Consider the following 24,582-nt stretch of genomic DNA (forward strand, 5'->3'; position numbering starts at 1 on the left):
TCCTTTACCTGGTGAAATACACTTTGCCATAATGCAGTCAAGCTTTACAGCATTGAGTCACATCAGAGTGAAAAGGCAATTAAGTAAAGGGATTGGCAGGTTCAGAATATTTAGGGGGGGCGGGGAATAGGAAAGGAGCAGTTGGAACAGTCAGGGTCAAGTTAGTCAGTGTATGCATTTTAGATTCCCCATCAGCTTGTTGCTTAAGCTTTTCATTTGTCTTTTGTAAAGAATCTTTTAAAGATGCAAATTTTTATTCATTAGTTTCTCAGGAGCTTCCGCATACCCATAAAAATGCACCCCATGGTTTCAGGACTTATTTTTCTCTAGAGCACCTCATTAATGGATAGCTTATCTGCGTTAAAAGTTCCTCACTGTGGCCACTGTAATTTAAAATTATTTTTGGGCCCGGCCGGTGTGGCTCAGTGGTTGAGCATTGACCTATGAACCAGGAGGTCACGGTTCCATTCCTGGTGAGGGCACATGCCAGCGCTGTGGGCTCAAACCCCAGTGTGGGGCATGCAGGAGGCAGCCAATCAGTGATTCTCTCTCATCATTGATGTTTCTGTCTCTCTCTCCCTCTCCCTTCCTCTCTGAAATAAAGATTTAAAAATAAAATAAAATTCTTTTTGTTAAGGTTAACTCACAGGTTCAGAAAATACAGGTTGTGGGTTCTTAATTTTTATGTACATAGTCATCTGGGGTCCCTGATGGAGGAGTCCCAGAGTGTTTGGGTGAGAGAAGCCCGTTTCTCTTTTCCCCATCCGTCCAGTTTCTTGTAAGTTGCTGACCAAAGGCCCAGTCCAGAGAAACAAATGCTCAAATAAGTTTGGAGCTCTGCTATTTGTTTTTTGTTAATCCTCACCCAGGGATATTTTTTTCCACTGACTTTTAGTGAGAGTAGAAGGGAAGGGGAGAGACAGAGAAACATCGAGGGATTGAACCTGCAACCAACATACATGCCCTTGACTAGGATCAAATCCAGGACCCTTCAGTCCACAGGCCAACACAATCCACTGAGCAAAACTGGCTAGGTCTGGAGAGCTCTTTTAAATGCAAAAACTGCAGAGCTTAGATTGAAGAGGGACTTACCTGTGATCTTCAGATGCAGGGAGAAAGCAGTGAGCTCAAGGGACTCAGTAACTTGGCTAATTGCATGCTGCTCCTGGGGGCTTTTTTGGGGGAGCAAAAAGGCTTGCGAGGAGCTGCAACTGTGCGAAATTTTATTTCTTAGAAAACGTTGTGTAGCAAATGCGTCAAAATGTTGAGATTTGTTAAAACTGAGAGGTCTGAGTACGTATGTGTACACACGTAATAGCTTTCTTTCTGAAGTATTTTAACCGTGTCTCTAAGTGTCAAGGATTTGGAGATTCGTAGGCTGGGGATTAAGTCTTCCTTTCACCAATTAGTAAGTAGCTGCATTTTTGGACAAATGACTTCTTTTCCCATCTGAGACTGTGCCTCTTGGGATGTCACATCCTATTCAACTGCTCTGAACACTCGATTTAATTAACATGGGAAACAGCTCACCAGTTTTCTCTTTTCTAAAAACCAATATTGCCCTGGCTGGTGTGGCTCAGTTGGTTGAGCGTCATCCTGTGCAGCAAGAGGTTGCCAGTTCGATTCCCCGGTCAGGGCACATGCCTGGGTTGCAAGCTGGATCCCTGGTGCAGGGTGTGCAGGAGGCAGCCAATAGATGTTTCTCTCTTTCTTCCTCTCTCTCAAATCAATAAAAACACAGTTTAAAAAACAAATATGATACTGGCTGCTTTACTTTCAAATTTAAGTGACCGGGGCAGAAATTCCTCTATGCCCTTTCCCCTCAACACACAAAGTTTGGAGTTTTGGCTTATGCCTGGAGATCATCTAGGTTTGGAATTCCTTTGGAATTTCACACGGGATGATTTAATTTGCAATCTGCATACACAGTCCCTTTGACATTCACGGGCTCTATGGCTAATTGACTTTTGTTCTTCGAAAGAGTTTAGGTCTGCCCCCTGGAGAACGCCCAAAGGCGACTTTCAGAACCAGTTCTATAATTCTGGGACACACTGAAAAGTGGAATCCGGAATTCGCGGCATTTGTAAGTGTAGTTGTTACATACACTGCCCTGAGAACTGCCCTTAAGGACACTGTTCACAGCTCCTCGAGTCCAGACCTGAGCGCGGCCCTTCCTTTTACGGGCCTGCCCAAGGAGCCGTGGGCTCTGACACCGCCTGGGGAGACTCTGGCCCTTGCAGGGCGGGGACCCTAAGGAGCCCCGCTGTTGGAGACGCCAGACAGTGGACTAAGAATCTGAGTCGGAGAATGGAGGGGAAGAGGCAGGTGCACAAAGAGAATTCCGGGTTTGATACAGGCTCCAAAGTTTCCAGCGTGTGACCCCACTCTGTCTCCACCCCCCAAATGCGTTTTTCTTTTTATATCCCTGTCCCTCCGTTCCAGTTAGCCTGATCTTTCTCTGATCATCATATTCCATCAGGCACCATCTCCTGTGGACTCCACCCTCTTCATATGGCTAACCTAGGACCTGCGAGCCCTAGGCTACCTTATGCGTTAGGAATTAGTTAAAAGGGTCCCCTCTGGGCTAGGGAATTGCGAAATGATGCTCCCTTGGGCACAAGCAGCTTTCAGGCGCACGTCTGGCTAACCAATAGCTCGTTGGTGAGGTGTCAGATGCCCGAGTGCGGGGCTCAGCCCAGGGCGCAGGTGGCCCTGCAACGCCCCTGGCCCTCTAGCGCCCCTGGCGGGCAGTGGAGGTTGCGCCACGCGTGCTGCGCGCTGCTCAAATCTCTGGCTTCCTCTCCGCGGGCCCGCTGCTGCTGCCTTCAAGTGGTTCCCGATGGTGCGGACAGCCTTCTCTCCTCCCCGCGTCTCAGGGCGGCTGCCTGGGTTCCCTGCACACCGACCGCGGGCGCTCCCCATGCCTCGGCACAAACAGACTCTCAGCGTTGCACCCCAGGCTCTCGCCCTGCTCATTTCTATGCCTCTCTGCCTCTCCCACCGGAAACCTTCCTGTACCCAGACCCCTGGCCTCGGCCTGAAATGCCATTGCTTTCTCCTTCTGGCAACACCGCCTGGCCTTCCAAGACTTGGCTCAAGCAGTACCTTCCCAGGCTGCGCGGCCTCTCCCTTAGCTCTCATCACCCTGTATTGCAATCCAGGCCAGATAACCTCTGGGACCCGGCACAGGGCCCGGAGCCCACCATACTTCTAGGGGCCCATGAAAACATCTTAATTTATTTTGAAATCAGAAGACAAAAATGAACTTTAAGGGTCAAAGAAGATGTGTTATTTTTCTCGCATCAGTAAAAATAAAGCAATTTGTAGGGCTCTCAAAATTTTATGAAATCACTTGAAAATATTTTTATTGATTTCAGAGAGGAAGGGAGAGGGAGAGAGAAATAGAAACATCAATGATGAGAATCACTGATCGGCTGCTTCTTGCACACCTCACACTGGGGATTGAGCCTGCAACCCGGGCATGCGCCCTGATGAGGAATCGAACCGTGACCTCCTGGTTCAGAGGTCGACGCTCAACCACTGAGCCAGCCAGACTTACTTTTTTTAAAAAAGGAAGATGTCCATGGAGGTAAAAGTGCCCAGGGTCCATGGAAATCACGATGTGGCCCTGGTTGCCACTGTTTCTCCCGGACCCAAGGCAGACCCAGTAGATGGAGAGCTTCCAGGGGGTGTGTGCGTGTGCGTGTGCGTGTGCGTGTGCGTGTGCGTGTGTGGCGGCGGCAGGGGAGGAATGAGCTCCCTCAGGGCTGTTATTTACTTTTTTAAACCTCTATATCCCCACCCCAGGGCTAGGCACTCAGGGCTGGCTCAGTCAATGCTTTCTGAAGGACTAGAAAGTGAATGAATGGCTTTGGGTGAGACTCTTGACTCCGAGCCTCCCTTTCTTCATATGCAAAGCAAAGCTTCACTTGGTAGGGCTTCAGATGGTGAGTGGGAACGGCTTTGGGACTGTGGAGCTTGGAGCCGGTCCTGAGGCCCTGCAGGATGTGCGCACGGTGAGGCTCTTTGGGACTGTGGAGCTTGGAGCCGGTCCTGAGGCCCTGCAGGATGTGCGCACGGTGAGGCTCCAGGTGGCTTTCTTTTGGTAATGAATAAAATTACCCGGTTCAAGGACATTTACCAAAGTGGCTCAAGGTGGCCAGCCCGGAGGGCTTTACCCTCGTCATTAAACACACACACACACACACACACACACACACACACACACTCCGGGGTCCTGTCTTACTTTCCCTTTGCGTCCCTGGGCCTGGCACCAAGGGAAAGTGAAGGACACAATGAGTGAAGGAATCCCCATCTCACCGCCTCCTCTGGCACCCCATCATTGGGGGGGCTCCTGGGGGAGGGCTCTGATCCGAAGTGGGTAGGAGGAGGTGCAGCTCCCCCCTGAGAGCAAGGCCAGCAGCAGAGAGCGTGGCTGCAGGAGACTCAGTTTACCCAAGGTGATGTCTCATAGACACTCATGGGGATGGAGGCAGAGATGGGACATCTCCAGGGGTGACAGGCCCCGTTAGGCACTTAACCAAAGAACTTGTACGCATACATGCATAACCCATGGACACAGACAATAGGGTGGTGAAGGCCTGAGGGGTTTGGGGGGGTGGGCTAGAAGGGGCCAATGGGGGGGGGGAGGGGAGACATATGTAATACTTTCAATAATATTTAAAATAAATTTTTTTAGAAAGAAGATTTAAGTGCACCCGGCCGGGTGACTTGGTTGGTTGGGGCATCGCCCCATGTACCAAAAGGTTGTGGGTTTGATCCCAGGTGATGGAGGTTTCTCTCTCACATCGATGTCTCTCTCTTTCCCCCTCTGCCAGCAGGGACCTCCCCAGCGAAGAGAAGAACCCACTCTGGACAATAAGATCCCGCATGGGCTCCCGCACCCTGCCGTTTGGACCTCCAGGAATCGCCTTTGTGTGGGCGACCAAGCACCTGCTGCCCCAGCGGGGACCCGAGCAAGGACCCCAGGCGGCCACGCCCCCGGCCGCCTCTCCGAGGCCCTTCCCTCCGCTTCCCGGGCGCTGGGGGCCGAGGCAGCCCCGGCCCAAAGCCGGCGTTCGCCCCAGCACCTCCCCGCCTTTGTGGCTCGTCCTCAGGCGCCCGACACCCCGCCCGCGGCCGGCGCTCTTCGCCTCCCCGGCCGGGCGCGGGGCCCGGGGCTGCGTCGAGGGCCTCCGCGGGCACCCCCGGGCCTGCGTGGGCAGGAGCCTGAGTCACCGCCGCGCTCGCCCTCCCCGCCCGGCGTCCCTCCTGGGCCCCCTCCGCCGGGCAGAGCGGAGCCCGGGGAGAGCCGGCGGCGGCTCCCGCGCCTCCGTTCCCGGCCGGAGTCTCGGCGGCCGCGGTCCCGCCCCGGCCGGCTCCCGAGGAGCGGCGCCCGTCCGCTCCTCCAATGGAGCAGTCCGCGCTCCCAGCGCTCCCGGGCGGCTCCCGCGGGAGGGGGCGCGGCCGCCCCCACGGCTCCACCCTCTCCGCGGGGCCGCGGCCATCTGGGGCCCCTGCCAGTCGCGTCCGCTCCGGGGCCGCGCCGAGCTTGCGCGGGAGAGGCTGTCTCCCCGGCGACCCCCGCCGGCGCCGCGCGCCGCGATGCCCCGAGGGTGCAGCGGCTGCGAGCCGAGCCGGGCTGGAAGCGCGTCGCCACGGACGCGGCGCCCCTCGCCAACTCGGTGACCCTTCGGGAGCCGGGACCGGAGCCCCGGAGGCGACGGTGGGGGCCCGCGCGGGTGGCGAGGTCCGTCTCCTCCCGTCCGGGGGCGGGCGCCGGCTGCGGAGTCTCGGCCTGACTCGCTGCCTCCCGCCTCTCCCCCCGAGCCCCCCGCGAGCTGGCAGAAGGAAATAGCGCGCGGCCCCTTTAAATTTACCCAGGAGCCCTTAAAGGAGCCCCAGGGGCCCCCAGACAGGAATCCCCACCCCGGTCCAGCCCGCGCCGCCGAGCGAGCAGCCAGCCGTCCGTGCGGCCGCTGCCCCTGCATGCGCCCCGCGCTCCGGCGCCCCGCGCCCCGAGTGCCCCGCGCGGGCCGCCGCCGGCCCCGCGCCCCGCCGCCCGGGGGCCCCGCTCCACGGCGCGGCGCATGGAACCCGGCGGGGACCACCGGAGCCGGAGCGGCGGCGGCAGGGGCGGCCCCGGGCCAGCAGCGGCCTCGGCACGGGGCCGACGGCTGCCGCCCGCGGGATCGAGCGGCGGCGCGGAGCCCGAGGACGACGACGGCGGTAAGCGCTGGGGCCGGCGGCGGGGGTGGGGGCCCCGGCATGGGGGATGGGAGGGCTGCGGCTCCGGGCTCCGGGCCCCTCTACGCCGCCGAACAAAGGGGGGGACACGGGCCGGGCGGCCGGGGGCGCCACCTGGCGGGCGCGGGTCGCGGCTGCAGGGCCAGCGGGGGAGCCCCCCGCCCAGCTCCCGGGGTCGGCCCACGGGGCTCGGGCGGATCCCCACCCCCTTAAAGGGACCCGTGGCCCCCGCCTTGGAGGTCCGGTCCGAGGGCCCCAAAAAGGGCCTGGCCGGGCGCGGCTGGCCGCGCGCTCTCGGCTGTCGGACTTGCGGCCCCCGCCCCTTTCCGTCGCAGACTCCCAGGTGCTCTCCCTCATCCGCGGTCTCTTCCAAGCCCGCGCAGACTGTGGGTCCCCTTGGGGGTCCCCCGAGATGAGCGGAGCCGGGAGCTCCGCCGTGTTCATTCGGGCGCCCCTCGCCTTTGCTCAGGGACGGCACCCCACGCTCTCCCTGGGAAAGCGGACGGCCGGCGCCTCGGGGCCCGCCCCTACCTTCCCCGCCGCGGGCAGTTTTAAAGGGCTGGGCTCGCCCACAAAGGCTGACATCCCCTCCTGTCCGCGTAGCTCCCGACTTTTCAGAAAAATTGGCCACAATTTGTCAGCTGTAGTGGCATCAGCCGGTCCTCCCCGTTCGCTCCCAGAGGAGACCGCTGCTTCCTTCCCTGCTGCAAGGTCAACGCCTTAAGACCCGTGGAGACTGTCAGGCCCGGGAGCTGGCCCCAACCTCGGAGACCCCCCCCACCCCCCCAACTCTCCCCGTCCCCTTTTGTTTTTAAAAAATCTCGGCTCCTCCCCCTTTTTTCGGCTCTTAAAGGGCCAGTCCACCGTAGACTATCAGAGATCCAGCGCTGGAAGGATGCTTAAGAGACCAGCGAGCTATCCAGTGCCTTTGCAGACAAAGAGCTTAGGCCCAGAGAGCGACATGAGCTATGAAAGGCCGCAGAGCAGGTTACCAGTGAAGGCGGGACTCGAACCCAGGCCTTTAACTCTGAAGCCCGTATTTTTTCTTTGGAGCGATTTAAACAAAATACAGTGGCGATGGGAGCCCTCTCTGGTCCTGTCTTTTGTTTCCCCTACCCTGTACCCTGAGATTCTCCACTTGGATAATAATCACACCTGTCTATTCGGCTTAAATAAAAGTTGGGTCCAAACTGTAGTTAGGGTGGGGGCCTGGTCTGGATCTCCGTCTGTTTGGCAAAAGGGAATGTTGCTGGGTTATTGGGCTCATTCCTGGCGGCTCGGGTGCCCGCCCTCTGATTGCTGGGCAGTGGCCAGCTCCCGGCCAGAGCGAAAAACAAATCTACAGACAGACTTACTGGGCTCCCAGGGGCGGGGGCCACTCTGGTGGCCCTCCTGCTCACCGAACCCCTTTTAAAGTCTCCAGGGAAGTCAGGGTCCCAAACATGCCTTTCCCTGGAGGTGCTGACAGCTTTGTCACGGGGATCCCTTCTGTGGCTGCCTCTATGTGGGGACCTGACAGTGCTTAGTCCCCCTGAAACGGGACTCTCAGGAGGCTGTCCTGGAAAGAGGAAGAAGCTCTTTGGGTGGGGCCCTCCTGGCCGGGGCCTCACGCGGGTGGGTCCTGCGTGCAGCCCTGGATACAGACAGATGCCCCCTTTGTTCTCGCCCTGCTGCCCGCTCCGCTCCGGCTGTAACCGCCCAGCATGCTGCTCTCCTGGCCTTACCCCTACGGCTCTTGTCCAAAAAGGGTGCCTTACAGCGCCCGCTGCTTCCTTGGTCTTCACCTTATTTTTTAAAAAGTCAGAGCTAGTCCCTCGCAGTGCCCGGCATCCTTTTGTTCTTGATCCTCTCTTAAAGGGCCCTCACCCTCTCTAAAGGGCCACTGTTTTGACTCCCTGCTCTCCCACAGCCCTGTTATTGCTGTTGTCATCGGTTTCCTGCCCCTGAGCGAGCCCTCCCTCCTTTTCTTGGGCTACAAAACACCAAAGCCCTGGGTTCTTTCCTTGGAAATCGGAGATTGAAAAACTGTCTCCCTTTCCCCCTCTTCAGGGCAAGATCTTCATCTGGAAGGGGGTGCCTTGGGGTCCTGGGGGAGTGCCCCCCTACCCTCCTCCAGGTCCAGGGGACCACCATCTTCAGGCAGGAAATATTCAGACCACTGTGAGGCCCGGGCCTCCAGGCCCGGAAAGAGCCGCATCCCAGGCCGTGACCACAGGCGATACTACCATGACCACTGGCGGCTGGAGTACCTGATGGACTTCAACCCTGCCCGGCACGGCATGGTGTGCATGGTGTGCGGCAGCTCCCTGGCCACGCTCAAGCTCAGCACCATCAAGCGGCACATTCGCCAGAAGCACCCCTACTCCCTGCATTGGAGTCCCCGGGAGAAGGAAGTGATCAGCAACAGCTGGGATGCCCACTTGGGGCTGGGGGCCTGTGGAGAGGCTGAGGGCCTGGGGGTCCAGGGGCCTGAGGAGGAGGAGGAGGAGGAAGAGGAAGAGGAAGAAGAGGGGGCTAACCTCCAAGCTTGCCCATCCAAGGGCCCAGGTAATGTAGGACATGGAGAGGCAGGGGCCTGGGTGGCAGGTGGGGCCAACCCTGGCTTCTCAGCCAACTGCCTGACTCCCTCTGGGTGGGGTCTGCTCACTGCCCTATTGCACAGTAGTGGGGGAGGGACGGTGGGGCCAGGGAGTCTCCAGCATCCCAGACAGCTCTGACTTTCGGTGGCTTTGGAAGGATCAAGGAGAGTGGAGGCTGGAGGGTAGGCAGGGGAAGGGCTGGGAACTGAGGGTGCTAGAAAGGTATGGCTGCACAGCGAAGTCCAGAGAAGGTGCTAGAATCTGGGTCGGGGGCGGAGTGGTGGGTCTCATGGTTTGTGTGCAGGAGGATTGGAAGAGGGGGGACTGAAGACAGGAGGGAGAACAAGAGGACAACAGCGAGGCCAGGGGCTCAGAGTCCATGAGCAGAGGCTGGTGGAGGACCTGGCTGTGGTGGGGGGGGGCTCCCCAGAGGGCAGCATCTCAGTTCCTTCCCTCCCTCCAACCCTTTCAGGCAAAGCCCCAGCTGGTGGGGCCGGCAGGCGCCAGCGACGAGGGGGCCCAGTGGCACCCCGGGCTCGGCGCCAGCGCCACTCGGCCTCCCGGAGGGCCAGGGGCAGCAGGGGGCTGGGGGCTCGGCGCCTGGAACGGAGGCTGAAGGAGTCCCTGCAGAACTGGTTCCGGGCAGAGTGTCTCATGGACTATGACCCTCGGGGGAACCGGCTGGTGTGCATGGCATGTGGCCGGGCACTGCCCAGCCTGCATCTGGATGACATCCGTGCCCACGTGCTGGAGGTGCACCCCAGCTCCCTGGGGCTCAGCGGCCCCCAGCGCAGTGCCCTGCTGCAGGCCTGGGGTGGCCAACCCGAGACACTGTCTGAGCTCACTCAGCCCCCACCAGGTGCGAGGACCATCCCAGGGCCCAGGTGGCCCTGCAGAGCTGGGTCTATTCCTCTCCTCCCCCCCCCCCCCCACACTACACACACTGGCTCGGCCCTCTAGCTTGGGCCTGGGGTGAGGAACAGGCCCCCCCCTTGTGCTGGGTAAGGGCAACCTGGCCCGCAGGCTGAGCCCCTCTCCCTCACCCCTTCCCCAACAGACGATGACCTCGTCCCCCAGGACCTGACCAGAAAAAGCCAGGACTCGGCCCCCGCTGCTGGAGCCCCCTCCTCTCAGGATCTCAGTCCCCCAGACGTAAAGGAAGAGGCTGGCGGGGTCCCTGAGAGGCCCGGGCCCGCAGACAAGAAGGAGGAGCTGGAGGAGGGCGAGAGGGTGGGGGTCCCAGGCCGGTGGCCACGGGGCCGCGACCATCGCCGCCACTACCAGGAGCGCTGGCGGCTGGAGTACCTCATGGAGCTGGACGGCGGCCGACGCGGCCTGGTGTGCATGGTGTGCGGGGGCTCGCTGGCCTCGCTCAAGATGAGCACCATCAAGCGGCACATCCGCCAGCGCCACCCGGGCTCCACGCGCCTCAGCGGGCCGGTCAAGGCCCTCATCGCCCAGGAGTGGAGCGAGAAGGCCGCCCACCTGCTGGCCCTGGGGCTGCCCTGCCCCGAGCCCCCCAAGGACCCTGCCGCCCCCAGCACAGCCGCAGCCTCCGAGGCGGGGGGAGGGGACCAGGAGGAGGAGCCAGAGGAGGAGGAGTGGTGGGGTGAGCCGGGGAGCGCAGGGCAGGTGGAGAGGGAGAGCGGGCTGGGCCGAAGCGGGCAGTGAGTGGAAGGTTGGAGAAGAGCTTGGGAGGATGGGGCAGGAGAGAGAGGGGGGCGGGAATGAAGATGAGGCGCAGGACGCTGCGGCTTTCGGCCCACGCGCGCCAATGCGGTCTTTGTCCCTTCCTAGGCGACGCCCCGCCTTCTCCCGGGGAGCCGTCGGAGCGGCCTGCGGAGGGAGAGGAAGACGAGGAGGACGGCCAGGAGCCCGGGGGGCTCGCCTTCCCGCCCCTGCCCCCGCCGCCGCCGCCGCCTCCCCCGCCCCCGCCGCCGCCCCGCAGCCGAGAGCAGCGGCGAAACTACCAGCCGCGCTGGCGGGGCGAGTACCTGATGGATTACGACGGCAGCCGGCGCGGCCTGGTGTGCATGGTGTGCGGGGGCGCGCTGGCCACGCTCAAGGTCAGCACCATCAAGCGGCACATCCTGCAGGTGCACCCCTTCTCCATGGACTTCACGCCCGAGGAGCGCCAGACCATCCTGGAGGCCTACGAGGAGGCGGCGCTGCGCTGCTACGGCCACGAGGGCTTCAGGCCGCCCGCCCCGGCGCCGCGCGACGGCGGCGCGGACCTCAAGGCGGGCGCCGTGTGTCGGGCGTGAGGGGAGCAGCGGACCCGCGGGCCGGGCGGGGGCGGCCTGGCCGGGGAGAGCGCTGCCGCTGCCCCCCGCTGGCCGGGCCGGGCGGAGGTCGGGGATCGGTGGGGGGCCGTGGAGTTCCCCGGGCTAATCGGACCTCGCGCCCTGGCCCTCCCCGCACCGGGCCCCGCGTCTCCCGAGGAGCCACAGCCGCCTCCAGGCGTTTGCACCGAGAGCTCGCAGCCCCGGCCCGGCGGTCCTGTGCGGGACCGGGGTCGGGGCGCCGACAGTCAGTATTAGGAGCCGAGTCGGGGCTGCGGGAAGGGCGGGGAGGCCGCGCCGCCCCTCCCCTGGCCGGGGGCCCGCTCAGCAGCGCTGCACGCCGGCGGCAGGAGCCCGGGTCAGGCCCGGCGGCGTCTGGGCCTTGCTCCTCGCGGCCGCTCGGAGGCCTGGACGCGGACGCAGACGCAGGCAGCTCCGGAGGCGGGGCCCGGGGCCCGCCCGGCGGGGAAGGTGCGCCGCACCCGGGCTGGCGGCTGTTCGTGGGCGGGATGGAGCTGGTCGGGGCCCCCGGGCTGCGCCCTCCTCCCGCGGGCACCGCACGCTGGCGGCCCCACCGGCCTCCCGGCGCCCCGCGCGCCTGCGGGACCGAGATCGAAAGGGATTAGCACTTTTTCCTTTGCGCCTCTCCTGCTCTGGGGCCCCGTTCACCCCGCAGCTCAGGCGCTGCTGCCTCCCTGGGCGCCTCCGTGGGCCGAACCCGGGCACTGGAGGTCCCGGCCCGGGCGGGAGAGTCCCGTTCCCTCCCTGTCCCCCTCTGTACGCGGCGGGCGCCGCCCGTGCTCAGGGCCCAGGGCCTGGGGCCGGGCCTCGGCCTTCCTTTCTCTCCCCGCGGCGGGCCGGGAAGGGGCCCCGCCATCTCCCAGGCAGGTCCGAGAGGGATGTGTAGATTCATTCTCCTGTGGAGAACAGGTGGCCCCCAAAGCAGGCCCTTTTGCTCTTTGTATTTTATTTTGAAACTGTATTTAATGCTTTTATATGAAAGGGGAGGGGCGGGGAGAGAGCTGTCCCAGTCACCTTTGCGTGCAAATGTCTTATTTATTATGCGAGTATCAGAGATAAGCTGCGAGGCGGTGGAGAAAGGACTTAACGGAGTGAGGGCGGGGGGTGAGGGTCCCACACGTCCCACGCGGTGACTCCCGCGGCCCCAGCGCCTGCTCTTCGCACAGGCCGGTTCTTTGGGTCTGAAGGCCTGAGAGTGGAGGCAGCGGCTGCCTCTGCGGGCGGGAACAGCAAGGAGGAAGCCCTTCCCCCACCCCCGCCCCCCAGGCCAGAGCCCAGGGTTCAAGTGCTGCAGGCCCGGTCCCCTCGACTCTTCCTGATTTGGGAATTGGATTTTATACCACGGATTTTATAGCATTTTTATATAATTCAAGATTGTCAGAGTTGGCAAGACCTTGCAGAGTAACTAGTGTCCGCCTCCACCCCTTTCACAGATAGGTAAGAGGAAGCCCAGAAACTGAATGATCACAGCCAGCTAGGAACATACAAAAACCAGAATAAAAAACTCCCAGTTCAGTTTCTTTGCACTATATGACGCTGCCTCCCAATCTCTGGTAAGTCATAAAAATGTTTCCACCTGACGGACCACAGGATGGCCCGCGCTGGTGCTGCAGGCCTTCTGTGCAGTTAGCTGTGACCTGGGGGCGGAAGAAGGCACAGTCCCTGGAATGACTAAGGCAGGCCTTGCCACGCAGGCTCAGCAGGAGGTGTGGGCAGCAGCCCTCTCCAGAACCTAAGTGGGTTTGACTGCTGCCTGGCCCAAGGCCTCCCAGTCCTCCCCTTAGGGCAAGGGCTCCGCCATTGTGTGTGTGGGTGGTGTAGCCGCGGGGGCATGGCCTCGCAGTTGACTGGAAAGTGAGTTACTAGTGTGTGCACCTCCAGGGTTTTTGAGGCAGTATTACAAGCTTGAGACCAGGGATTATGGATGGCACCAGGCTGGGCACTGCCATTCTTTTATTCTCCTTCACGCAAGCTGTTCTCAAATCTAGAATTAGTATTCTACCACTTTTGCTACTCTGCCTGTTCAAAAACAGTAGGCATATTGGGGCAGCCTGTTCTATTCACCCAAGCCCACTGCCGAAGTTCAGGTAAGCCAGGGCAGAGCGCGGGTTAGGCATGGCGTTTCCTCTTGATGGGAGTGGAAGGCGCCATGGCAGCCCCAAGCACCCCAGGGGTTCTCCAAGTAGCCACCAGACCAGCATTGTATTGAAACTAACAGAAACGGAAATGAGGAGGCCCCACCTGACTGCATCAGACACTGGGGTGGGGCCCAGCAATGTTTAGATGAGCCCGTCAATGATCACAAATGGAGCCCACTTCAACGCTGAGCACCAGCGATCTAGGAAGGGCCAGGGGGTGACTCCTGCTTCGGCTGGAGCTATGGCCTCACTGCCCAGGGCTCAGGGCGTCCTCATCTCTAGGTGTATGCCTCCTTGCCTCGGGGTCTGACGTGAACAGGTGACGTTGCTTCATGAACTTTTTGTTAATGGTATGCTTGCTATTATGGCCAATATGTAAATGTTACTCTGAATACATATTTATGTACCATGTTAGTGACATTATTCGAACATTTGTATGCATATTTGTCAAGTTTGCATCAGTTACTATTTTTTTAAGTTTCAGCCTAAGTTTTGTAAGGTATGTAAGTTTTAAAAACCCAGCATAAGGGGCAGGGCAGTCTTAGTTTTGGAGGAGAGTGAGTCCCAGGTGACAGGTTGTTTCAGCAGAGACCCGACGTATTTAGTTTCCGTTTTCCATGGCGACTGAGTGCATGGGCCGTGTGTGATTTGGAAGCTGCTTCCTGTGTTCTGGGCGGGGACCCTCAGTTGGTGTGAGACTGAACGGGGGCGCAGACCCCGCTGGCCCTTCCACTCCTCATCTTGCTCCTGAGGCTCGCCTCTTAGAGGGGCTCCTACTTCCTTTCAGAAACCAAATGCACGTCCTTGCTGTCCTGTGGAAGTTCCGCAGTCTTGGGCATCAATACTGGGATCAACTGTTAGTTGCTTTTAAAAGCCGCAAAAGTGGAGTGGGGGTGGGGGCCGGTGGAAGCCTTGTTTGGTTCTTACTTTATTCAAACTGTGTATAAAGAATAAAGTTAGCAGAATGACACCAGACTTTTTTTTTAAATTTTTATTAATACCACATCAATGTAAAGTTTTACAGGAACCAAGATTCAAGCTCCTTAGTGCTACTATATTTTAATGTTGCACGCACACACACGCACAGTTTCAATAGTTTTTCATCTATGGGTTTTTCTTTAAAAAAAAAAATTCCTGTGTGGCACAAAGATCTGCCCAATTATCTAAACACAGCACGAACAGAACAAAAGAGCTAGGGGGTGCAGGCTTCAGTGCAGACAAAGTCCTTGGGAGGGGAAGCCCAAAAAGATCACCAGTGCACTGACTTCCTGGGAGGGCCAAGGACGGGGCTGGAGAATGCGTTTTCTATGCCATGACATGAAATCAGTTGAAAATTTCAAAAGGAAAGGGGGCTAAGAAATAGAATGGAGTAAGGCAAGGATACCTTGTACCCATCTAAATTCCTAAGTAATTTCCCCCCAAAAGTAGAAAGACACTTTCCTTCTGCCGCCTTCTACACTGCAGTGCTTTGGGGCCATCAAAGATCACGGCCCCTACTTTGAAGTCACCGTGCATATTCCCTCTGGGTTAGCATGAGTTACGCCTGAAGGAACTCACCGCTGCCTTTCACGTTTACTGAATTTTCATGCTGGAAGGGGAGGAAGACAGTCTCAAACGGGAATCCAAGGTCCCCCATCGCCCTTCCATGTAAGCTGTTCTGTTGTCTTAATTGTGCACAGAGCCCATCAACACCATCTGACCCTGCCGGCAGCCCTGACCTGGCTCCTGGAACACACTCAGGAGGAGCACCGTGGGCCATGGCACAGGTGCTAGGACATTCTATGCGCCCGAAGAGAAAGGAGCCCTCAAAACATCACAGCCAGCAGCTAGCCTCTGTTCCAACTGCCTATGACCCTACACTCCTCTGTGTTCACACACCATCTCCGCTCAAGCCAGCGGGCTGTGCCCTCAGGGTGAAACGCTGAGCACAGGTTAGAGATGTAGCCTGTGAAGGGGGAGGCTGCAGGGAAAAGATAAAGAAAAGGCTCTGTGTTTCTGTGGTTTGCCTCTGGAGAATGTCCCCTTCCACGGACTGAGATAGGATCACAATAACTCAACAACCGAGGAGCCCACATGCAGGGATTTCCTCTCACAAGTTTACAGCGGTTTACAGCAGTTACAGACATTTGTTTCAGAATAAGAAAAGTACAACCATATTTATTAAACTTGAGCTGAGGTGGATAGGGAAGAGGGAGGAAAGCACATTCAGAAATTCGCTCCCAAACTAAAGCTTGGAACTAGTGTCCAAGAGACCCATACACCACCTCCCCCAGGGCGGAGCCGCTCCTTCCAGGGTCGGCGGGAGGGAGCGGGGCTCACGGAGGGCAGAGCTCCCGTAGGCTCCCGCTCCAATCCCACCCGCTGGGCTGTTTCCCTTCTCGGCCATCAGCTGGCATTCTGGTAACGAGGAATTACTACTATCACCTATAAGTTACTCAGAGTTGAAAGTTTTATCTGTAAGTGAAGAAGAGGAATATGAAGAGTAGCTGCTCACATTGTGGGGCAGGAAGAGGGGGTCAAGGGCTGCAAAAACCCCACAAGCTCGTGGGAAGGAATCCCACTCTTATCCCCAGATAATTTCCTAAGCTAACTATTATTTCTTAACTTAGAAATAAAGGAAAAATTATGAGGGGCAGCTATGTAAGAAAATTACATAGCTTTGGAAACTAAATAGAACCCAAGAGGGGTGTTTTATATTTTTCTACTTTACCCTCCAATCTTTCCCCTTTCAAACTACATCACCATTAAGGCTCCACCATCATTAAGGTATTGATTTTGCCTATTCAATTGATTCTGTCTTTATTCTTTTATGTTTTAAGATATCAGTCCATTTTTTAGTCCAATAATTCTTGTGCTTGATTCTGCAGGTAAAGGAAAGGAGGGGGAAACACCAAATTGAAAAAAAAAAAAGCTTGGAATGCAGGCTCAAGCTGACACTGAGCACTTTCCTTCATAGTACAAGTAACAACAGTATAACTATTAAATGTTTTAGTAACTGTGGCATTTCTGGTTTCCATGTACTTATTCTGCCTTTTTCTTTGCGATTCCAGGTAGTTTTGCTTGGATCCTATTGAGGGGAGGAAGAAAAGGTAAAAGTAGCCATTAGTTCTAAGTTTTATTTTAACAGTGATGCTGGTGGGCAGTCCTAGACTCGCTGGACAGTGTGAAAAACCGCTCCCATTTCCGGAGGCTTCCTCTGGATGAAGAGTCTGGTGTGAGTCAAGGTGAGGGGTCTGCCAAGATCCATTTCCTGCCGCTGCCACTAAGCCTGCTGCCTGCTGCCTCTTTCACTGCCAGGACCTCCTGGGTCCTTCACGGGGTGTGTGTGTGTGTGTGTGTGTGTGTGTGTGTGTGTGTGTGTGTTCGGGAGGACCTGGGCGTAACATCTGCTGACTACACACTGGCAGCCCATTTCTCTGAAAATGCCTGCTCACCCACTGGTGCCATAAAAGAAACCAGGACTCAGAGTCAAGGAGACATAGTAAAACACTATAGGAACTGGCAACAGTTCCCCGTCCCCTATTGGACACCCACCCCCCTCAGCTAATGTCAAAACTGTTCCCTACAAGTGTTACATCCCGGAGCAGGGGGCCCACTCAGCCACTACTACCAATTCAAGACACTGGGTTCAAAGCCAAGTAAGCAAGGATCGCCTTTCAAAATCCTGAGTGAACAGCAACTAGACACATATTTTGTGTTAACTGGCCTTGCCTGGTTTTAGCTCCAATGTACACCTAACAAGACCAGGTTAAGACCAGGTTAAGATTTTTTTTTTTAAAAAAGGGTTGAAATAATTTCTTGTAAAATCAAACTATTAACCAAGGTGCCCCCCCAAGGGTGAAAATCACATTTCAGGGTGAAAAATTGGCACCAACATTTTCCACCGGGGACAAAAAGTCATTGGGGCGGGGGTGGGAGCACGTTGTGAGGAAATGTGGAACCTAAGCATACTTACTTCTCAACAATCGACTTGGTCTGATCACGCACGATGCCAACATAGTGATCAATCTGGGTCTTTAAGGAAGGAAAGTGACTTAGTTGTGGCAACACAGATTAACAATTTTCCTGAAGGCAATGTTCTTTTCTCTAAATGTAACTATTTTTAAAAAACACTATTGAATATTCTGGAAAATGAAAATAATGCCCAGCTTTTACAAGTGTTTTTAAAACTCCAGATTTCAGACTTTAAATTAAATCATAAACATCCCATATTCAGTTGCAGTAAAAAACACTAATTTCGCCGAAACCGGTTTGGCTCAGTGGATAGAGCGTCGGCCTGCGGACTGAAAGGTCCCAGGTTTGATTCCGGTCAAGGGCATGTACCTGGTTGCGGGCACATCCCCAGTAGGAGATGTGCAAGAGGCGGCTGATCGATGTTTCTCTCTCATCGATGTTTCTAACTCTCTATCTCTCTCCCTTCCTCTCTGTTAAAAATCAATAAAATATATTTAAAAAACAAAACAAAACAAACAAACAAAAAAAACAAACAAAAAAAACACACTAATTTCTTCTGCAGAGTCTTACTTGCTAGGTTTTTTCTTTAGAGAAACTGGACTATAATAGCATTTTCTGAATACTAGATAATGTATCTAATCTATTTCCTGTAATCATAAATATATTTTGGCTCCTGGGTAAGACTAATTCATTTAATACCAAATAGTCTGCTGATGGATGACTTAATCCAAAAATAGTAACCTCATAAATCTAGTATACTCTTTAGGCACCATTCCACAATGCAAACACCTGCTCAGACTGATTGAGTCCCATATTACCCTTAATATTTTCTTTTTAGATATGAGCTTTTATTTCTTTAAATATATTTCCAACTTATTTTAACAGATAATGCAGCTATGTGATAAAAACACAAAAGGCACACAACTAAGCGTAAAAAGTAGTCTTCCTGCCCTTATCTCTCCTAGACAGTCTACTAGAGGAAACCACTGCTACCAGTTTCTTACAGGCACCTGACTTATAAAGTCGGACTACAGGAATGGAACAGACTGCTCTGAACTGTCCATACCTAAAAAATGAATTAAAACTAGTCACACATCAACTGGCATGATCTGACTGGAAGCAGGCCGAAGCTTACCTTGTACTTCTCATAGACAATTGGAACACTGAAAATGAGCAGTTCAGCTGTAAGACAGAATCATGGGACATGGCAGGTGTAAGTGTGAGACAGTGACAAAGTCTCAGGACTCAAGTAACACACAGGTTTTCCTCATGAAATACAGGGAAACACAGATCTCCAATATGAGAAATGTCTAGATCTCTCAATTAAGGACAGTTAGATACAGGTACATTGATTCTTATAAATTTAAGATCCCCATATGTAAATCAAATCTAGATGACTCTCCTTTGCTTCTAGCTGTTCTGATATTTAAAATTAGGACCAAATTAATAAACCTACAGCCACAAAATATCTAGGTTCAAGGTCTCCATGGATGTTAAAGGCGGGGCCATTCGGAAGCAATGGAGCCATGCTGGGCATTCTCTTCGCTCTTAACTCTTACCAATGACTTCAAAGAGCATGAGACATTTTCCTTGCCATCTTACCAAGAATCAGAAGGGTGATTCCATTGAAAACGGCACCAACATAGGTCATCAGCCACATGAAGACAGCCAGCTGTGAAGGCCAATATCAGGGGGTTAAGCAGGAATAATTATGACACAAACTTCAGGTTAGCCAATGCCATTTTCCTCTAGCTAGTTAAGTCTACATAAATTTAGTGATGTATGCCATACATCATTTCAAAATAAAGGTTACCCCATTTGCACTGTACGTTTGAGGGTGGATAAGAGAATTCTGTAGTTCTCTTAGGCCCAAAGACTGTAACTGCATTTCTGTCGATTACATTATCCTGTTAGTTCTCCAGGTTTATGAGATACCTTCTCCACCGACTCCTGTCTTCATTTTTACAGGCTGATGGAAACAAACATACAATTGTTTTTATCTGTGGAAACCCTACTTATTGTTTTTCCTCTGAAGTATAGCCTAGTCTCTGGTTTTCCTTTTCCTCACCACCTAAAGCTTAAAGAGTAGCAGAACGAACCTTCAAGGAGTCAACTAGATCTTCCACCAGAAAGAGACGGATAACGAGCTTCAGGGCCCGGTTGGCGTGCGCCATGGCAGCGTTCACATAGTTATGGAAAGCTTCTGAGGACAGAGTGATGTCTACATCCAGGTAGGACCTTCCAGAAGAAGAAACAACAGTCAGATAAGGAGAAGACCTCTTCCTGTGAGCATAGCCGTTCTTTAGAGTGTGAAATTCCCCCACGGACGCACCTTAGAAATCTCTAGGGGCATGTTTTGCTGTCATGGATGGGGTGGGGGCACCACTGTCATTTAATGGCAGAGGCAAAGACGTCAGATGTCTGCGAAGTGTAAAATGGTCCACAAGGTGTTTTTCCTCACAGTTTTAACGTATCTTGAATTTTCTAAAATTGTATTTTGTTTACTGAACTTTACTAAGTTTTTCCCCCCACCATTTTGGAAAATCACATCTGTATTGTAGATTATACATGTAGGTGCCAAGTACCTGATGTTTTACTATTATTATTGTTTTTTGGTGTACTCATTTCCAAGCAATTATATATTGACTGGAACACATTATTTTACTATACATGCTATTTTGTCATTTCTTTATATTACAATTAAGATCTATTATACAAATTTTGTTTATAAATGTTATTTATAAATTTCATTTCAAAATGATAAAGGAGGCATTATAAAATATTTGTTAAAAAAATATAAAGGAGGGGAGCTATTGAGTTTGACTGGGTTGAAAATTACAGAAAAAGAAACACCTGGTTCTGTTCCCAGAGGCACTACAGACTCGAGATGTAAACATTTGCTTGTAACTTGTCATTCACTGAGGACTCTGAGTGCCTACTGAGAGCCACTCTGAGGTGCTGGGTCATCAGGAAAGATAAGGCTGCTTTTGCCTTAGAGAGCCTACAATCTTGTGGAGAAAACAGAGTAACAGGCATGTTTTTCTTTCCTATTTATTAAAAAAACATTTACCACCAAATACGAAAATTATAAAAATTAATGCAACTTGGCAAAACACATTTTACAAATCCACAACAGTGTCATGCAAGAGACATGACATCTGAGCTTATGGAAAAATAAAATGTATTCACTCCTTCATTGAACAACTATTGATTTGTTAAAGCTAATTTGCAATAACTTTTCAAATGTCACCTATAGTTTAAATTATTCCTTCTATTTTCACCAAGAGAAAACACAAGGACCACAGCCACAGCCGGACACCTATCCTGTCACAGTTCTGAGAGGTCACAACAGGGTTTCTTTCTCTATGAGAAAAGGTTTTTAAAACATTGTCATTTGCTAATGTTAACACCTTTTATGGTCTAAGATTTTCAAGAGGAAAAGTGTGAGGAATACAGGTGTTACAGTAATAGCCCAGTCAAAAAAGCTAGCAACTGGATTTCAGAAATGCATGACCTACATTCATCAAAACTTGCCCCTGGTATTAAGAAAACTAAAGGAAAGATAAAGAGGGGGCTGTGTGCCTTGAGACCCCGGCCAGGGCCCACCTGCCTGGTACAGACCCTCACACTACAGACAACCCCATGGTGCTGAACCCTGGCAGCTAGCCTGAGGGGCGGCAGATCTTACCTGTACAGTTTTATTGTACCGAGACTCTCCCTTGCATCACACACCTTTAAATGGAGTCAGGTTTTTAATTATATGTATAAAGAATAAATATATATAACAAAAAAAGGGAAGAAGGAAATCAGTATAAAATCAAGGGCAACACACCGAATTCTGATCATCACCAAGAGCGCAGCCTCAACACCCAGCTTTCAAAGTCGTTTTAAGATTTGACATGTGTGCCGAAGCCGGTTTGGCTCAGTGGATGGAGCGTTGGCCTGCGGACTGAAAGGTCCCAGGTTCGATTCCGGTCAAGGGCATGTACCTGGGTTGCGGGCACATTCCCAGTGGGAGGTGTGCAGGGGGCAGCTGATCAATGTTTCTCTCTCATCGATGTTTCTAACTCTCTATCCCTCTCCTTTCCTCTCTGTGAAAAGTCAATAAAATATATTAAAAAAAAAAAAAGATTTGACATGTGGGGCTTACACATGTGCTTGGGTGCCGTCTAACTGAGTGCTGTCCTCAGCGCTACCCTTCCCTGCTCAGGAATTCAGACAGTCCTCTTTGGTCTTAAAGTGTGAGACTCTAGCTGGTCAAGAAGTCCTTGGCCATTTCTTAAAGTGGTCCCATGGTGTCTAGTTGGTGTTTCATGTCACTGATGGGGCCCTATAATTCTTGACTTTTCATCTGGTCTGATTTTCACACCTGCCCAGCCTCGGTGACCCTTTCACTAAACTGTAAAGTGTTCCTTGTGATCCTTCAACTCACTTGAATGGATGTCCTTCTTCTGACTTCTGCACAGCTTGGATGACAGACCTGTAGACCCTGAAGCTGATGGTGACAGAGAGAAGAGCCAGGATGAGGTAAGAAACCACACTGATGACACTGAAAGCTGCCAGGGAAAGCAGCACGATCAGCGTGGTGCCGAAGACAAACCCAGTCTTCTTCACATCTCGCCAGAAGATCAGATCGTGCACTGCGAAAGAAAAGGACGCAAGTTACACGGACACCCCGAGCCACTGGCCGGGATGGTCCTCTGGCTGTGTCCTGCCGCCTGAGAAGCCGGGACTAGCATTCAATTACAGGTGCCCCCTCCCGCAGAGACTCTGATAGGTGAAAATCACATATGTCAGGGGTGATGATTCACGCTACAAAAGGTTCCTCTAGTTTCTGGACAGGTTTATAAAAATGTAGGAACTTATTTTTTAGAGGTGGCTCTTGAAGTACAATGGGGCAAAGTATCATTTACTTCAAATGTTTCAGCAGAAAGGATGGTAGAGCAAGTGTGGTAAAATCTTGGTAACTGTTGACTAAATTAAACATACGTTGCCTACAGTTTAATTGGGTCAACAAGCTATAAAACCAAAGCTAAAATGAAATTTATAAATTGGGCTGGGGGCAGAGAGAGTGGTGAATAAAAATATATCAAGCTCTTAGTGTTACTTGAAATTAAACACCAGTCTCTGTTCATCTGAAGAGTACTCGGGAAGGATTATGGGTATGGGACCATATAATTATCTAAAAAACAATACTTTTGAGAGTAAATGGGGCTACTAATAGTAATTGTTAGGAAATGGGTATAATAAACCAAGGCTGTCCCAAGCAAGTGGGTCTTATGGTCGGGGACATCTGCACTGAAGAGACCTCAAAAACCCGGGGTGTAAACTGCTGGCAATTACGCCCATCTAGCAGTGATACTACATTGGAATGTCAATCTGCGAAGGCTGACCTCAACATTAATAACTCTATTTCAGGTTTCCTCTGTGCTATTCTTTGCTTATACAAAAAAGAGTAAGGGCTTTGGAGCTGGAGAAACAGGAGCATGAGTCCTGGTAATTTTTAGTCATATTACCCTAATTAACCTTTCTAAACCTTTGTTTTCTCATCTATAAAGTGAAGAAAGTGACACCTATGTCCACGTTGTTTTAAGGAATATATGTGGCTAATGCATGTAGAAAGAGTAGCATTGTAAATGACACACAGTAACCACTCAAATGTGAACTATAATCAAAATATGGAATTCTGTGATTGGGGGTAAAGTGAACTTGAACCTGATTCCAGCTGACCCACTAGCACTTAGTTCTTCCCCATAGTCAGCTTCAATACTCTTCTCTGAAGCCTAACCTTAGCTAGAGCCAAGGGAACCTAACTTGAAACTAAGAAAACACTAAGATAAACTTATTGTCTAGAAGAAATAATCACTGGTTCCAAGATTCCGGTTAAGGGATGTGACTACTAGGAGAAAGTAGGGATTAGGATCGCTGAGGGGAGGTCGAGAGTCCCAGACAGCGATGTTGCCAAGGAGAGAGAGAAATGGGAGGCAACTCAGGCTCACTTGACTGAGCAGGAAAGCTGAACAGAATGCTAACCTACTTATGAGAGCAATTCCCATAACCAGAGTCCAAGTATATGTATGTCACTTTTCATATATCTATCTACAGGAAGAGTTTCAACACAGAACGCTTAGCGATGGAACAAACTGATACCATGTGCCTCCTGATGTAATGTACTGGGAAGGACACATCACTTGTATGGTATTCTTGCCAAAAACATACAAACTGAATCTAATGAGAAAACACTAGACAAACACAGACTGAGAAATAGTCTACAAAACAGCTAGCCTGTATTCTTCAAAAATATCAATGGTGTGAAAGACAGGAGACTTGACAACACATAAATGCGAAGTGAGATCACAGATTGGACACTGGATACCAGGGTAAAATAGCTATAAAGAACATCATGGGGACAATTGACAAAATTTGGATGTGAACTATATAACTGATAAAAGTACTGTGTCAGTGTTAAATTTCCTACATTTGATAAAAATTTAGTGTACTATAAAACAAAAAAATTTATCATTCAAAAGAAACACACTCCAAAGTATTTAGGGCAGTTGTTCCCAACCTTTCTTTGGCCACGCCCCACCTAAGCATCGCTAAAATCCTGATGCCCCCCTGTGACATATAACTCCTGCTCTGACTGGTTTGGCTCAGTGGATAGAGCGTCGGCCTGCGTACTGAAGGGTCCCAGGTTCGATTCTGGTCAAGGGCATGTACCTTGGTTGTGGGCACATCCCCAGTCGGGGGTGTGCAAGAGGCAGCTGATCGATGTTCCTCTCTCATCAATGTTTCTGACTCTCTATCCCTCTCCCATCCTCTCTGTAAAAAATCAATAAAATATATATTAAAAAAAAAAAAAGAGTGAACTCCTATTCATGGAGGAAGAATAAAAGGCCATTAACTTGGTCTAAACAAGCTTCCCAAGAACATGGCATCCATGAAAGAGAAAAATAAAAGAACAAAAGGACAGTTGAAGTACTGAGGAAGAAATCACTAAGAAATTGTTTAAAAAATAATAATATAAAAAATAGCAAATAAAGTTTCAAAACATATAATAGAGAACCGAAATGCATTAATGTCACAATATATATTTATATGCTGTATATGAGGCCCTAGAACCATAAGAAATGCAAAAAATTCACTATTAATAACTAATTCTCAAATTGCCCCCTGTGGGGCATGTGCTCCATGTTGGGAACCACTGATTTACAAATAAAGGGCCAGGATGTTTGTAACTAGCTCTGAAATGGTCAGGAAAAACCCTGAATCTATAGAGAAGAGGGAGGGAGGGAGTGATAAAGCAAAAGTGACTACATGTTAACATTGGTGAACTAGACCAAGGGTTATATGGGAGTTTTT

The 24,582-nt window shown here is 52.6% G+C and overlaps 2 protein-coding genes across 5 annotated transcripts in view; one reads left to right on the plus strand and one right to left on the minus strand.

Moving 5' to 3' along the window:
* Positions 1–5,525: 5,525 nt before the first annotated feature.
* ZFTA (zinc finger translocation associated) lies at positions 5,526–15,121 on the plus strand. Of its 2 annotated transcripts, XM_059710328.1 has the most exons (5): positions 5,536–6,228; positions 8,296–8,793; positions 9,298–9,684; positions 9,883–10,434; positions 10,623–15,121. In XM_059710328.1, the coding sequence occupies exons 1-5, from the start codon at positions 6,090–6,092 to the stop codon at positions 11,087–11,089; spliced, it is 2,043 nt and encodes a 680-aa protein (XP_059566311.1). In that variant the 5' UTR covers positions 5,536–6,089; the 3' UTR covers positions 11,090–15,121. The 2 variants fall into 2 exon arrangements, with proteins under 2 accessions (XP_059566312.1, XP_059566311.1); XM_059710329.1 differs by lacking the exon at positions 9,298–9,684 and having other exon boundaries at positions 5,526–6,228.
* The window catches only part of RTN3 (reticulon 3), a 42,828-nt gene continuing 32,635 nt past the window's right edge, over positions 14,390–24,582 (minus strand). For all 3 annotated transcript variants that reach the window (XM_059710327.1, XM_059710325.1, XM_059710326.1), the window contains 6 exons: positions 21,653–21,860; positions 19,320–19,458; positions 18,823–18,892; positions 18,356–18,402; positions 17,222–17,280; positions 14,390–16,333 (listed from right to left, as the gene is read on the minus strand). In XM_059710327.1, coding sequence (XP_059566310.1) covers positions 16,288–16,333; positions 17,222–17,280; positions 18,356–18,402; positions 18,823–18,892; positions 19,320–19,458; positions 21,653–21,860 — 569 coding nt within the window. In that variant the 3' untranslated portion in view covers positions 14,390–16,287. The remainder of the gene's footprint in view (positions 16,334–17,221; positions 17,281–18,355; positions 18,403–18,822; positions 18,893–19,319; positions 19,459–21,652; positions 21,861–24,582) is intronic.

Source organism: Myotis daubentonii, chromosome 9 (genome assembly GCF_963259705.1).
Source record: "Myotis daubentonii chromosome 9, mMyoDau2.1, whole genome shotgun sequence".
NCBI lineage: Eukaryota > Metazoa > Chordata > Mammalia > Chiroptera > Vespertilionidae > Myotis > Myotis daubentonii.

Coding starts and splice junctions, on each gene's coding strand:
- ZFTA (XM_059710328.1), top strand. CDS start 6,090: ATGGAACCCGGCGGGGACCACCGGAGCCGGAGCGGCGGCGGCAGGGGC. Junction 6,229..8,295: donor GCCCGAGGACGACGACGGCG/GTAAGCGCTGGG, acceptor CCCCCTCTTCAG/GGCAAGATCTTCATCTGGAA. Junction 10,435..10,622: donor AGAGGAGGAGGAGTGGTGGG/GTGAGCCGGGGA, acceptor GTCCCTTCCTAG/GCGACGCCCCGCCTTCTCCC.